The sequence below is a fragment of the Boleophthalmus pectinirostris genome, unplaced genomic scaffold (assembly GCF_026225935.1).
Source record: "Boleophthalmus pectinirostris isolate CB_2022bp ecotype Guang Dong unplaced genomic scaffold, ASM2622593v1 HiC_scaffold_7, whole genome shotgun sequence".
Lineage (NCBI taxonomy): Eukaryota > Metazoa > Chordata > Actinopteri > Gobiiformes > Gobiidae > Boleophthalmus > Boleophthalmus pectinirostris.
The window spans coordinates 716,001-731,819 of NW_026571473.1; the positions used below are offsets into that span (position 1 = coordinate 716,001).

Consider the following 15,819-nt stretch of genomic DNA (forward strand, 5'->3'; position numbering starts at 1 on the left):
AGAAGACGGGTCTGGAATCACGCGCATGCGTCTTCGGTCCTCCGTGCCCATGGTGCCAAACCAGCGCATGCCGCGCTGTATCCTCACGCCTGGGCTGAAGGAACCGTGTCCGCCGCTGAGAGCGGGCCGTCATGGTCGCTATGGCCGACGAGACAGAGCTGCGCCTCGGCCTGAAGCTGCTGTGTTTCCGCGCCGTGAGGAAGCACTTCAGCGCCCTGGGCGCGCACGCTACGACGGGTCAGTGCCACTGACACAACACACACACAACACACACACACACAACACACACAACACACACAACACACTCACAACACACTCACACACACTCACAACACACTCACAACACACACACACAACACACTCACAACACACTCACAACACACACACACACACACACACAACACACTACACACACACACACACACACACACACACACACACACACACACACAACACACACAACACACACACACACACACAACACACACACACACACACAATACACACACACAACACACTCACAACACACAACACACTCACAACACACACACAACAACACACACACACACAACACACTCACAACACACACACAACACACACACAACACACTCACAACACACACTCAACACACTCACAACACACACTCAACACACACACAATGCACTCACAACACACACACAACGCACTCACAACACACTCACAACACACACACACACACAACACACTCACAACACACTCCCAACACACACACAACACACACACAACACACTCACAACACACTCACACACACACACACACACAACACACACACACACACACACACACACACACACACACACACACACACACACACACACACACACACACACACACACACACACACACACACACACAACACACACACACACACACACACACACACACACACACAACACACACACACACACACACAACACACTACACAACACACACACAACAACACACACACACACACACACACACAACACACTCACAACACACACACAACACACTCACAACACACACTCAACACACTCACAACACACTCAACACACTCACAACGCACTCACAACACACACACAATGCACTCACAACACACTCACAACACACACACAACGCACTCACAACACACACACACACAACACACTCCCAACACACTCCCAACACACACACAACAACACACACAACACACTCACACACACTCACAAACACACACACTCACAACACACACACTCACAACACACTCACAACACACACACACACACACACACACACACACACACACACACACACACACACACACACACACACACACACACACACACACACACACACACACACACACACACACACACACACACACACACACACACACACACACACACACACACACACACACACACACACACACACACACACACACACACACACAATACACACACACAATACACACACACAACACACTCACAACACACAACACACTCACACACAACACACAACACACACACAACACACACACACACACACACAACACACTCACACACACACACACAACACACACACAACACACTCACAACACACACTCAACACACTCACAACACACTCACAACGCACACACAACGCACTCACAACACACACACAATGCACTCACAACACACTCACAACACACACACAACGCACTCACAACACACACACACACAACACACTCACAACACACTCCCAACACACACACAACACACACACAACACACTCACAATACACTCACAACACACACACAACACACACACAACACACTCACAACACACACACACAACACACTCACACACACACACACACAACACACTCACAACACACACACAACACACTCACAACACACACACAACACACTCACAACACACTCACAACACACACACACAACACACACAACACACTCACAACACACAACACACTCACAACACACTCACAACACACTCACAATACACTCACAACACACACAATGCACACACAACGCACACACAACGCACACACAACGCACACACAACGCACACACAACGCACTCACAACACACACACAACTAGGGCCCGACCGATATGGATTTTGTTGTGGCCAATATATGAAACCGATATAATGGGAGTTGGAGCTGCCGATAGCCGATATAATCACCGATATATTTAGTGATGTAAAAATTCTCTGTAAATCTTGAATTGTTTAAAAAACTTAGGTTTGGCTCTAGTGGATTTTAAATTGGGTTTATTTAAGGAACATTTATTGTTATTCTGACTCTTTACGTCATATTTACAGACAGTAGGTCGGCCTAATGGCATTTTTGTATCACATTCTAGCTAGTTATAAACTGTTGTTTCTGTAAAATGGGTAAGGACAAGACTTTTGTCAGGGACTGTATTATGGAACCTACCTGGGCGACTGAGGGATTACACAGATATAAGTCCACATGGGAATATAAAAGAAAGTTCTATGATTTAATGTTGAAAATCACATTGTTATTTAAATAAAGAGTTTTTATTTTTTATAATCATCAATCACAACACTAGTGCCAACACTAGTCACTGACTGAGCCTGTACTGTGTCTGCTGGTGTAGTTCTCCCATGTGGCCTGTTAGAGGAGCTGCAGCTTCATCTTACTGTATGTCAGCTGGACCATCTTCAGCCAGCGCTTAACCGCAGAGGTACAACTGTCCCTCACACGCACACACACACACATGCACACACACATACATAATGTGTGCTTGTGTGTGCAGGTGTGTCTACACTGAGCGCCTGGAGGGAGATCCTGAGACTCATGCGTGGACCATCTTCTGTAGGTGGTGTCTCTAAAACACTGCCAGTGTATAATCAGGCATTCAGGACTGTACAGTAGTATATTCTGTTCACAAATACTCACTTTTGTATTGATATGTAAAGTGTGGATGTCCATGTGTAGGGCTGAATTGACTTTTTTTTATTTTTTACAAGAATTGCAATTACGATTTGATTGTGCTTAATCTTGCAGTTCTATGCACGTGTTACAGGCGCTAGACGTGAGCGGTGAAGAAGAGGCTAAGCACCTGGTGATGAAGGGCCTGTTCTCCTCTGTTCTGTATGACTTTAAGAGCGACTTCATCAACAAAAACCTGTCCAATCTGAACACCTCCTGGTTCCTGGGCACTGCGGCTAGGTGCTTGCGACATTTTATCTTACTGAACATGGTGGAGCCATTGAGAAGGCTGACGGGGGAGCACAGGGCGGTGCTGGAGCTGCTGGAGAGGAGCGTCAGCAGTGTGGGAGTGTCACACAGCCTGGACCCGGACAAAGGTCTGTGCACTCGCACATGTGGTACAAGACACAGTACAGTGTCTTTTGATGGTGATGTAGAAAAGTACACAAAAAAAATCTGTCCTCTGGTGTTCAAAAGTGGAATTTATTGAGAGTTGTGATTTCATCATGTGTTACATAATGCACATTTAATGCAGCTCTATGGGCAATTCCAGGGCTGAAATCATCCAAATGATTCTTGTGAAGGTGTATGAAGTTTAAAAACACACTGGAACACTTCTTGTGTTGCCACAATGGAGGTTACGGAGGATGGGAGGGATGTGTTGAGTTTTGACACCCTCTTCACTGTCTTGGCAGCATAGTTCTGAGTTGACTGAATCCTTTCTAGAATCCTGCCAAAGATCCTGATCCATTACAGTGGTCCAACCTGGAGGAGACAAGTGTGGACCGGCTTCTCAGCATCAGGCAGAAATAAGAGAATCCTGTCTTGCTGAATATGAATGTCAAGTGAGAGGTTGGGGTCCACATGGGCTCCCAGGTTTGTGACAGAGAATGAGAGGGAAACTATAAAAACTATAAAGGGGGAGTTTTGAGTTGGTGTGGAGTACGAATGAGAAGGGCTTCAGTTTTTGAGCTGCTCAGCTAGACGAAGTTGTCATTCATCCACTCCCTTGTCTCCTCCTGGCAGGTCAGGTACTGATGGAGAATGTAGAGGAGGTTCCACCTGACATAGAGCTAAGTAGCATCAGCATAGCAATGGAAGGCAGGCCAAGAACCGACCACAGGGCCTCAATCTGGCCTCCTGAAGGGCCACATATGCAGCTCTATCAATCAGGTAGGACCTAAACCATTGCTGTGTCCGACAGGCCAATGAAATGATGCTGTCAGTGCAGGAGGTTATGGTCAACAGTGTTGGTGGTTGAGAGGTCCAAGAGCAGCAGATGACTTTAGTTACTTCTTAATAACACATAAAAAGATCCTAACAGTTTCAATCATCCATCCATCCATTTTCTTCTGCTTATCCGGGGCTGGGTCGCGGGGCAGCGGTCTAAGCAGGGACTCCCAGACTTCCTTCACCCTAGACACACCTCCGTGGGGACCTCGAGGTGTTCCCAGGGCAGTCGAGAGAGATAGTCCCTCCAGCATGTCCTGGGTCTTCCCCGGGGCCTCCTCCTGGGAGGACATGCCTAGAACACCTCCTGAGGGAGGTACCCAGGAGTTTGAATCATGCTAAAATAAAAATTGTGAATTGACTTTTTGGCCTCATTGATCCACCCGTATTAGGATCACAATCACAGAAAACATTTACCTACAATGGGATTGGGATGTTTCAGTTAGAGTAGGAGCATTATTTACCATGTGGGTTTATAAAAACTCAGTACTAGTCACTAATATTTCAGAAAGAATATCTCTTGTTGGGCCCTCAATAATGAATAAATCCTTGTGTTGTTAAAGCGGAGAACCAGCTGGCTCTGCTGGTGCTTCACAGGCTGCTGGACCACGGTCAGGCCAGGAGAGTGGTGCTCCAGGCTCGCTGCCCCATCACCCTTGCCTGGATACTGCACGGACGCAGCTCCCAGACTCAGCACATGCCTGAGAAGAAGACCCACACATTTGCCCTGTGCTGGGGACCAAGAAAATCCAGTCATGAAGACCAGGAACCTGTCTGCAAACGGCTCAGAGTGGACCACAGAAAGAGGGATGGGGGAGGACAAGTGGACCCCAAGCTGGGCCAACTGAGTCATGGAGATGGTGGGGAAGTAGGTGACAGTGAGGGTGACAGACCGACTAGGGTTGTAGGTGCAAGACCGGGTGGGGGTGGCAGAGAGGGTAGTTGTGGGGGTGAGGGTGTAAGTGGCAGATTGGGTGTAGATGGAGGTGGGGGTGAGGGTGTGGGTGGCAGACTGGGTGTAGATGGAGGTGGGGGTGAGGGTGTGGGTGGCAGACTGGGTGTAGTTGGAGGTGGGGGTGAGGGTGGCAGACTGGGTGAGGTTGGCGGTGGGGATGAGGGCGTTGGTGATAGAATGGGTGAGAGTGTGGGAGACAGAGAGGATGGCGGTGGACGTGAGGGTGGCAGTGGGAGTGTTGGCGATAGACTGGGTGAGGGAGTGGGTGGCAGGGTCGGTGAGGATGGCAGTGAGAGTGTTGAGAATAGAGTGGGTGGCAGGATATCACCTGAGGCATGTCCACGTGGCCACATTGAGAGTCTGGAGTTAAGGCAGTGCCAGGTGGACTGTCTGAGAGTTCTGCTCTGTGCCCTGCCCTCCTGGAGCTCCTTGAGGTCCCTCACTCTGCACAGCTATAGTAAGTAGAGGGTGCAGTGGCATAGTGATCAGCACTTGTGCATCTGTCTAAGTCTATTATTTCTCTGCACAGCCTTGTTCTCACAATCTGCTGTTGTGGAGCTGAGCCGTGCCTTACAGGAGCAGAGCAGGGCAGGTGGAGGTGTGACCCAGCTCAGTATCAGCACTCTCCCCTGCCCATCTTTGTTGGAGCAGCTGCTGGAGGCCTGCCCCCGGCTGCTGTCCTTCTCTGTGGAGGTCCACAGCATTGTGGGGCCCTCTGGGGCCCGGGGACTGTCCCTGCCACAGAACCACTTCCGTGAGTTTTAATGGCTCAGCCCTGTAACAGATGGAGGGTTTGCTTCTTAGTTAAAGTAGTACTGTGTGTGCTGCAGAGTTCCCCCTCCAGAAGCTGAGTGTGAGCCTGAACCAGCAGCTCTTCCCTCGGCTGCTGCTGCCCTCTCTTCTCCAGTGCTGTCCCCAGCTCTGCTCCCTGCATGTCTGTGGGCTCAGGCTGCAGACTGGAGCCTCCTATGGCCAGCTCATCACCTCTCTGACAGGTACACGCAGACAGGATCAGAGGAGTCGACCTGGACATGCACAGGTCCTAGGAGTTGCTCCCTTTAAATGTTATTATCATGTCCCATATATGTGGTCCTCTTAGTGCAGGTGAATGACAATGACAGCTGTGTCATGTGTGTCTCAAGAGTGCTGTGGGGGTCTGCGCTGCCTTTCCCTGGAGGATGTGAACCTGTCCGACTGTTTGGAGCACATCCTTCTGCTGCTCAGACACTGCCAGCTGCATGGTAATCCTCTGTCCATCTGCTTCCTTTTATGTTCTGCTCTAAAACTGTAATGTGCGTCTTTGTTTTTTTTATGTTTAAACATTGTCACAATTTTTTTGCAGTGGCAGTTAGGCCATTTGGAGTAATATACATAAAACTGTTTAAACATAACACAGCAGGGGTGTGTTAAATACATGGATGGATGTCTTCTGGTCAAACTGTTTTTTTTTTTCTAAAGTTACATCAAATGGTAGTTTTATCACATTGTACTTTTAATTATAAATTACTAATATTGTAATATTTGAAGATGTACTTGATTTTTTTTGGACAGTCAGCCCCCAGTGGTATCTAGCACATTTTCACATGGAACTTGCAAGTCAACATTAATATTTGCCCCTACCTCATCTGTAAATCTGATCCTGTTTCCCAGAACTGTGCCTGAAGGACTGTCGGCTGATGGAAAAATGGAACAACAAAGAGGACAGTTTACAGAGGCTGATCACTGCTTTGGCTGCCCACAACACTCTGCAATCTCTGAGCCTGGCACACAACCGCATCGGTAACACACTGTGCACAGCCACATCACAACTGCATCTGTAACACACTGCAAACAGCCACATCACAACCACATCTGTAACACACTGCAAACAGCCACATCACAACCACATCTGTAACACACTGCACATGACCACATCATACTTTAGTGCTCACACAGGGGGAGTGTGCCTTCCTTTAACCCTGTGTCACTGTCTCTACAGCCAGACATGTCCCAGTGCTGGCTCAGCTCTTCTCTGCCCCCCGCAGTGTCCTGCAGAGACTGGACCTCAGGTAAACTCCTCCTGCTCTCCACACCAATTGTGTATGCTAACAAAGAGTAGTATCATTAGACATGTGTGCAGAATCAAGTACCTCTCTTTTAGAAATATCAAGTGGAAGCATCTAAGGATTTCAGTTGAGCTGCTGCAGAAGCAGATTTCATATCCCACCGTTGCCACTCATCACTGCTAATGCAAATGTAGTGAGACCATGTGCAGAGCCATTATTGGACACACCTGCCTTGGAGCATCTTAGTCATGTTTGAGAATAAGTAATAGTTTATCCTCTGTTTGAACTACTAAAGGGAAAAGATGTATACATTCTGTGCACTTTTTCTCATCCATGTACACTGTGTACATAATTATTAGGCAAGTTGTATTTATGAGGATTAATTTTATAATTGAGTAACTAAGGTGCTCTCGGTCAATCCAAAATGTGAATAAACCTCAAACCTGAATATTTATGAAAGTGAAAGTGAAGTTTTGGCTTTCTTAGGAGAAAATCTATGTGTTATTATGCAAGTGAAAAATGAACATTTTCCATTCTCACTTGTTTATGTTCATATGTCAGAGTAGTAAACATAAACAAAATGTACACATAAACATTGCTGACATAAAAAAAAAAATCAGGGACCAATATTAGACACCCTTCTTCTGAATAATGGTCATAAACTTTCCATTCATGGAGTTTGTGGGTTTGTTGACGATCAACAGACACTGTTTTCCTTCACTGTAAATCTCCCATTTAAGAAGAACCTATAAGTTCTCAATAGGTTTTAGGTCAGGTGAGAAAAAGGTCCATGTCATAATTTTTTCATCTTTTAAGGTCTTTACTGGCAGCCATGCAGTGGACTACTTTGATGCATGCGATAGAGCATTTTCCTGCATAAAAATCATGATCCTTTTGAAAGATGCAGATTCCTGTACCACTGCTTGAAGAAAGCGTCTTCTAAAAACTGTCAGTAGGTTTTTTCCATTTTGAGTCCATCTTCAACCAGAAAACATCCAACAAGTTCATCTTTAATAATACCAGCCCATACCAGTACCTTACCTCCACCCTGCTGGTGTCTGAGCCAAATTGGAGCTCTGTGCCCATTACTGATCCAGCCATGGGCCCATCCATCTACTCTGTCAAGAGTCACTCTCATCTCATCAGTCCATAAAACCTTTGAAAAATCCATCTTTAGATATTTCTTTTCCCAGTCTTGACGTTTCTGCGTATGTTTCTTGTTCAGTGGTGGTTGGGTTTTAGCTTTCTTTACCTTGGCCATGTCTCTGAGCACTGAACACCTTGTACTTCTGGGCACTCCAGGTTGGCTGCAGCTCTGGAATCTGACAGCGCTGGAGGGTAATGGGTTCTCAGAGTCAGTTAAATCTCTTTTTTGGTTCAGGAAAAGAATGTGCCTAATAATTCTGCACACCTTGATATAAGGTGTTGACTCACCTTCATATAAGGTGCTTAAATCCAATAAGAATTCAAGTTTATACAGCTTGGATTTGGAGAAAATGCATAGAAATCATGATATGGTCAAAATACCCACTTGTCTAATAATTGTGCACACAGTGTATACAGGAGCTTTATTGTCTGTAACTAAGGCAACGTTTACACATGGCGGGTATTTTGCGAATGAATATTTCCCTCCCTCCGTTTTCCAAAATAACATCGTACACGCAGCATCGTTTTCAAAAAAGTTTTCGTTTACATCAACCCGCATAAATCCTCCATCGAGCACCGTCATAACTACACCGAGCCTCTGGGCGCACCTGGATTATTTCATTACAGTTGTAAGTATGACTCAAAAATACGTTGAAAAACATATTAAACGCACGGACGGACCACTCAGAACAACATATAGCGGACCAAATGGGATTGACGCTTCTGTCTGGATGCTTTGCACCACCTTGGAACCAGCCTCGGTCGAGCGCGGAGGACCGGAGCAACCCACACGGAACCAACACGCAGATGAAGGCTGAAGCACTCGGGCCCAGTCCTTTGTGCACTGCTCTTGCTCACCCCTGCTTGGAGCAGGACATGGAGGATGGAGCCTCCAGACCATCTGACCAACACTGGACCCCATGCTATGGTGAGTGATCCCGTGTGTTTAGCGCTGTTGCCCGAACAGAGCTGCTCCAGGCTGATGTGCGGTGAGATGCGTACAAAGTTCTACATGCTGCTGATTTATGAGTTCATGGTGAGAACTTGAGATGAAGATGGCCCGCGGTGTTAAGGGGAACACAAATTCCTTTCGCAATCCGTATGGGATGGACTATATCCAGTGTTGGGGAGTAACAGATTACATGTACCGCCGTTACGTAATCAGAGTACAAATTATGAGTAACTGTATTCCGTTACAGTTACTGTTTCAATGAGTGGTAATTGGATTACAGTTACTTTGCTGAAATAAGTGGATTACAAGGCGGTATTTTCCTGTTTTCACATTTTGTGCTACATCCCATTTATTTATTTTTTTATTTAGGTAATTCCACTCATTGCCGGAAACCCAAACAGAACGCGCGCAATAAGAGCGATGGAAACGTCATGTTAAAGTTGGCGGTGTCAGTCACACAGTGGAAGCAGCAATGCATTGGTAAAAACGCATGTGTCTTGGAAATTCTTCTCCCGATGTGAGATATATATATAAAAAAACAAATATAAAATTGCCTACAACTTAAATGTGAAACTGGAGCTACTGGCACTGGTGAAAACAACCTGCATAGACTCATAATCTCTGCACTACTGTCCTATAGTGACCTGCCACATGAGGGGACACACACACACAAACACCTTCATCATCGTCATCAACCTGAGAACCCGCGGACCACGTCTCCTTCCGTAGTTACAGCGCGGACACCGCCGTCTCGTGCGCCGCGTGTGGACCGTGTTTTCTCGCATAAACCGCGCTTCCTCCTGTGCGCCTCTAAACCAGAACTAACACCAGGACTAAACCAGGACTGACCCAGGACTAAACCAGGTCTAAAATCAGGAGTAAACCAGGTCTAAAAATCAGGACTAAACCAGGACTAAACCAGGTCTAAACAACATGACACCTAACAGTAGGTTGACATAATTAAAGGTGATCTCATATAAAAAATAATTTCTCTATCAATAATATTTTTTAATCTGGTGAAGGAAAGTCTTATCTTGTTTCTGTCTTTTAACAGACAAAACCTCTTATATTAAGATATCGTGATCTTTGTTTCTCTACAGCAAACAGTTGCTTATTCATGGAGACTTGGGCTCAGACAATTTGAAGACAACAAACAAGAATTTTCAGGATGTGGTTGCTACATTCATGTCATTTAAAAAAACATGACAATATCAAGTAATCCAAAGTAATCAGATTACGTTACTCACTTTAAGTAATTTAATGGATTACGTTACAAACTACATTTTGGGGTGTGTAATCTGTAATCTGTAGGGGATTACATTTTAAAAGTAACCTTCCCAACACTGACTATATCTATCTATCTACAGTCCCTGACAAAAGTCTTGTCACTTATCCATTTTGTAGAAACAAAAGCTTATAACCTGACTTTAAATTAATTGATTGGTTTTAGAAATGTCTCATATGAAGCTAAAACCCTCCCACACTGTGCTCAATATACTAAAATAAATTTGCTTCACTGAAGAAAGATTGATCATTTAATGAACACAGAAAGGTCAGATTTTGGCAAGACAAAAGTCTTGTGGCCTTGTCATATGATGCACCCAATCCTAGATTACAGCCTCACCTGTGATCAGTTACTGATCAATCAATTAGCGGGTGTGCATAAAAAGAACCCCAGCACACCAGACCTTCACATCAACTGCAACTTGACCTCTGACAACATGCCTAAGATCCACCCTGAGACCAAAGCATTAATTATCAAGAGGCTGAAGACCAGATCCACTGCTGAGGTGGTGACACCTTCAATGTGTCTCAGCATCAAGTACAAAGAACAAGAAAAAGATCTGAAATGACTGGAGATGTTTTTGACATGCCCAGGTCCAGCAGACCCCGCAAGACAATTGCTCGGGAGGACCGTTTGTCGATTTAAAAATCCAAGATTTGCAGTGGAAAAGGGGCTGCCCTTTTCCACTGCAGCAGACTCCACCAGGCCTGGTCACCTCAAGTCCCTGTGTCAACCACAACAGTTTGTAGAATTCTGTCTCGAAATGGCCTCCATGGTCGAATCAGTGCACAGAAACCAGCACTAAACAAAAGGCAATTAAAAAACCATGTGGCATTTGCCAAGGCCCACAGCCTGATAAAAGGATGGACACTGGAAAAGTGGCAGAAGGTGGATTTCTCAGATGAATCCTCGGTTGAATTACATCACAGCCGCCGCAAATATTGCAGGAGACCTACTGGAGCCGCATGGATCCAAGATTCACCCAGAAAACAGTTAAGTTTGGTGGTGGAAAAATCCTGGTCTGGGGTTCCATCCAGTATGGGGGTGTGCGAGACATTTGCAGGGTGGAAGGCAATATCAATATCCTAAAATATCAAGAAGTATTAGCTTCCTCTTACATTCCCAACCATAAAAGGGGTCAAATTTTGCAGCAGGATGGTGCTCCATCACATACTTCTATCTCTACATCAAAGTTTCTCAAGGTGAAGAAGATCAAGGTGCTCCAGGACTGGCCAGCCCAGTCACCAGACATGAACATCATTGAACATGTCTGGGGTAGAATGAAAGAGGAAGCATGGAAGGCAAAACCAAAGAATCTTGATGAACTCTGGGAGGCATGTAAGACGCTTTCTTTGCTATTCCTGATGACTTCATCAACAAATTGTATGAATCATTGTTGAACCGCATGGATGCATCCTTCAAGCTCATGGAGTCATACAAGATATTAAATATGGATCTCACAGCACCACTACTTAATTCACTGACGTTATGCAACATATTTTTGTATTTGAAGTAAATTATTTGTTCAATTTTCTGTAGGCGACAAAACTTTTGTCTTGCCAAAATCTGACCTTTCTGTGTTCATTAAATGATCAATCTTTCTTCAGTGAAGCAAATTTATTTTAGTATATTGAACATGATTTGGGAGGGTTTTAGCTTCATATGAGACATTTCTAAAACCAATCGATTAATTTAAAGTCAGGTTATAAGCTTTTGTTTCTACAAAATGGATAAGCGACAAGACTTTTGTCAGGGACTGTATATCTACTTATCTATTTCTCGCTCTCTCGCTCTCTCTATATATATACACACTACCTTTCAAAAGTTTGGGGTTACATAGAAATTTCCTTATTTTTGAAAGAAAAGCACTGTTTTTTTCAATGAAGATAACTTTAAACTAATCAGAAATATACTCTATACATTCCTAATGTGGTAAATGACTATTCTAGCTGCAAATGTCTGTTTTTTGGTGCAATATCTACATAGGTGTATAGAGGTCCATTTTCAGCAACTGTCACTCCAGTGTTCTAATGGTACAATGTGTTTAAGCATTGTCTCATTGTGTCAGTGTCAGCAATCATGTTAGTACAGCTGAAAACAGTTTAGCTGGTTAGAAAAGCTATAAAACTGACCTTCCTTTGAGCGGGTCTGCTGGAGCATCACATTTGTGGGGTGGATTAAACGCTCAAAATGGCCAGAAAAAGAAAACTTTCATGTGAAACTCAACAGTCTATTCTTGTTATTAGAAATGAAGGTTATTCAGTGCGAGAAATTACCAAGAAACTGAAGATTTCCTACAACGGTGTGTACTACTCCCTTCTTAGAACAGCACAAACAGACTCTAACCAGAGTAGAAAGAGAAGTGGGAGGTCCTGCTGCACAACTGAGCAAGAAGATAAGTACATTTAGAGTCTGTAGTTTGAGAAATAGATGCCTCACAGGTCCTCAACTGGCAGCTTCATTGAATAGTACCTGTAAAATGCCAGTGTCAACATCTACAGTAAAGAGGCGACTCAGGGATGCTGGCCTTCAGGGCAAAGTGGCAAAGAAAAAGCCATATCTGAGACTGGCCAATAAAAGAAAAAGATTAATATGGGCAAAAGAACAGACATTGGACAGAAGAAAATTGGAAAAAAAAATGTTATGGACGGACAAATCGAAGTTTGAGGTGTTTGGATCACACAGAAGAACATTTGTGAGACGCAGAACTGAAAAGATGCTGGAAGAGTGTCTGACTCCATCTGTCAAGCATGGTGGGGGTAACGTGATGGTCTGGGGTTGCTTTGGTGCTGGTAAGGTGGGAGATTTGATCAGGGCAAAAGGGGATTTTGAATAAGGAAAGCTATCACTTCATTTTGCAAAACCATGCCTGTGGACAGAGCTTGATTGGAGCCGATTTCATCCTACAACAGGACAATGACCCAAAGCCCACCTCCAAATTGTGCAAGAACTATTTAGAGAAGAAGCACGCAGCTGGTGTTCTATCTGTAATGGAGTGGCCAGCGCAGTCACCACATCTAAACCCCATTGAGCTGTTGTGAGAGCAGCTTGACCGTACGGTACACAAGAAGTGTCCATCCAGCCAATCCAACTTGTGGGAGGGGCTTCTAGAAACGTAGGGTGATATTTCTCCAGATGACCTCAACAAATTAACAGCTAGAAAGCCAAAAGTCTGCAATGCTGAAAATGCTGCAAATGGAGGATTCTTTGACGAAAGCAAAGTTTGATGGAAAAAAATATTATTTCAAATACAAATCATTATTTCTAACCTTGTCAATGTCTTGACTATATTTTCTATTCATTTTACAACTCATGGTGGTAAATAAGTTTGACTTTTCATGGAAAACACAAAATTGCCTGGGTGACCCCAAACTTTTGAAGCTTTTTAGGGGGTGTGATGGGTTAATCGGGGGTGTCGGACCCCGCACCCCCTGTGTTTCGCACACTGTCATCATCGGAGCAAAAGGTAAACATTGTTAGCACTTTCGGTGCGTCAGCTCCTAAAACTCCGTTTATGTCACTTTACACGCAAACCAAAACCATAGTTTTCCAGAATCTCCTCTCTAGCCGGAGTTTTTAGAAAGATTTTTTTCAGAGGCGAATAAGCCATTTGCGTGTAAAAGATGTGTACAAACAAAGGGAAATGTCTCTGTTTTTAAAAATACATGTGTACGTGTAAATGGGGCCTAAAGCTATCTGATTCCTGCCTCTCCTGAGAGTTCACATTACACTGGGATTTGTAAGATCTACCTGTCACTCACTCAGAGCACAAGGAGGCTTGACCAATAGGAAGAGAGCATAGAGCGGTCAGTTCCACAGTATACTTATGTTTATATATTGTGAGGAAGGCTACAGGAAGTAGCCTTCCTATGCAAAGCAGGTATAACTAGAAAAGCACTCAGAGAGCGCAGACCTCCGCCAAGGACTACAGTCCCCCTCATATTAATTGCGTTTTCCATAAATATTTGTCTCGTATCTTTCAATTTGGAATATGAAAGAGGATCCGATTGTCCATCCCTGAGTCAAATTTCATGGGGGTTTGGTCAATAATTAAATTTTTGGCCCCATTTACCACAATGTTAACTAAAATTTCAAAGTGATCCAGAATCCAGGATTTCTTCCGGATCACCCCCAAAATGAAATCAATTCTTCCTTTTCACATTTCCAACAAATCCTGAAAATTTCATCAAAATCGGTCCATAACTTTTTGAGTTATGTTGCTAACAGACAAACAAACAAACAAACACACAAACAGACAAATGCCGGCGGAGGTAACAAAAACTTCTGACTGACGGACAAAAAAGAATAGTTACTTAACAGTTTAACTGTGTATTTCCGTATATTTCTACTATTACTCAGCCCTAAAATCATGACATCACATCCTGATGATGTCATCATCTCCTTGGGTTTTTCAGATTAGCACCTCCATAAACTCTAGACTGGATAAAGAGTTGTAGGCAATCCCTGTTTAGACGGCAGGATGGAATAATCGATTCTAAAACAAATAGCGAGAAAAAAAAGTCCTATTCACAGGTCAGAAATGAACCTTTCCTGAATAAGAGCACATAGACTAGTAGAGGCCCATGGAGCACTATGGAACCTTCCTGGATGACACAGATTACACAGATATAAGGTCACATGGGAATAGAAAATAAAATACTACCGTTTAATGTTGAAAATCATTCTTTTGTCTAAAAGAGTTTTATTCTCATTACAGTAAGTGCAGCCAGTACAGTGTCATATTTAATAACTCTTTAACTATGGATCATTTGACATTTTGTGTAGTTCTAACTTCATCCAGCCGGAGGACCTGTTGGAGTTCTCTGAGCGGCTCAGGGCTCTCAGGTCAGGGCGCAGGATCACTCTGGACCTCCGGAGGAACCCCGGAGACCGGGACCCCCACACCTGGAGTGTAGCGATCAGCAGCCTGTCCCTCTGCTGCCACCTGCTGCTGGAGGGCTGGAAGTCCACAGACACCATGGTGGACCACATCAGCAACATGTGACCTGCAGCCCTGCACAGACCCTGGGACAGCACATCAATATTTATCGACTCATTTAGACTGGAATTATGTCACTATGTACAGGAATCAGGAGAGAATTTGTACAGTTTTTTAGTAATAAACTCTTTAAAAGGAATCATTTATCCGCCTGTGTGCGCAAGTATTTTTGAATAATATTGACTGACACCATCTGTACTTACTTGTAAGTACAGGCTATGAGTATGATTTTTGCCATGCAATTGTAGTAACAT

General features: G+C 44.4%; 2 protein-coding genes across 3 annotated transcripts in view; both read left to right on the forward strand.

Moving 5' to 3' along the window:
- Positions 1–5,247, forward strand: LOC110162801 (uncharacterized). The gene is made up of 7 exons (XM_020927698.2): positions 1–237; positions 2,619–2,705; positions 2,778–2,836; positions 3,048–3,330; positions 3,980–4,126; positions 4,747–5,141; positions 5,206–5,247. The coding sequence occupies exons 1-7, from the start codon at positions 132–134 to the stop codon at positions 5,245–5,247; spliced, it is 1,119 nt and encodes a 372-aa protein (XP_020783357.2). The 5' UTR covers positions 1–131.
- The window catches only part of arhgap39 (Rho GTPase activating protein 39), a 26,009-nt gene continuing 15,425 nt past the window's right edge, over positions 5,236–15,819 (forward strand). The window contains exons 1-6 of one of the 2 annotated variants that reach the window (XM_055164632.1): positions 5,236–5,595; positions 5,668–5,892; positions 5,969–6,133; positions 6,281–6,379; positions 6,789–6,917; positions 7,117–7,186. In XM_055164632.1, the coding sequence (XP_055020607.1) occupies positions 5,316–5,595; positions 5,668–5,892; positions 5,969–6,133; positions 6,281–6,379; positions 6,789–6,917; positions 7,117–7,186 (968 nt within the window). In that variant the 5' untranslated portion in view covers positions 5,236–5,315. Of the gene's footprint in view, positions 5,596–5,667; positions 5,893–5,968; positions 6,134–6,160; positions 6,178–6,280; positions 6,380–6,788; positions 6,918–7,116; positions 7,187–15,819 lie in introns of those variants that run through there. The other variant, XM_055164633.1, reaches the window with a different exon arrangement.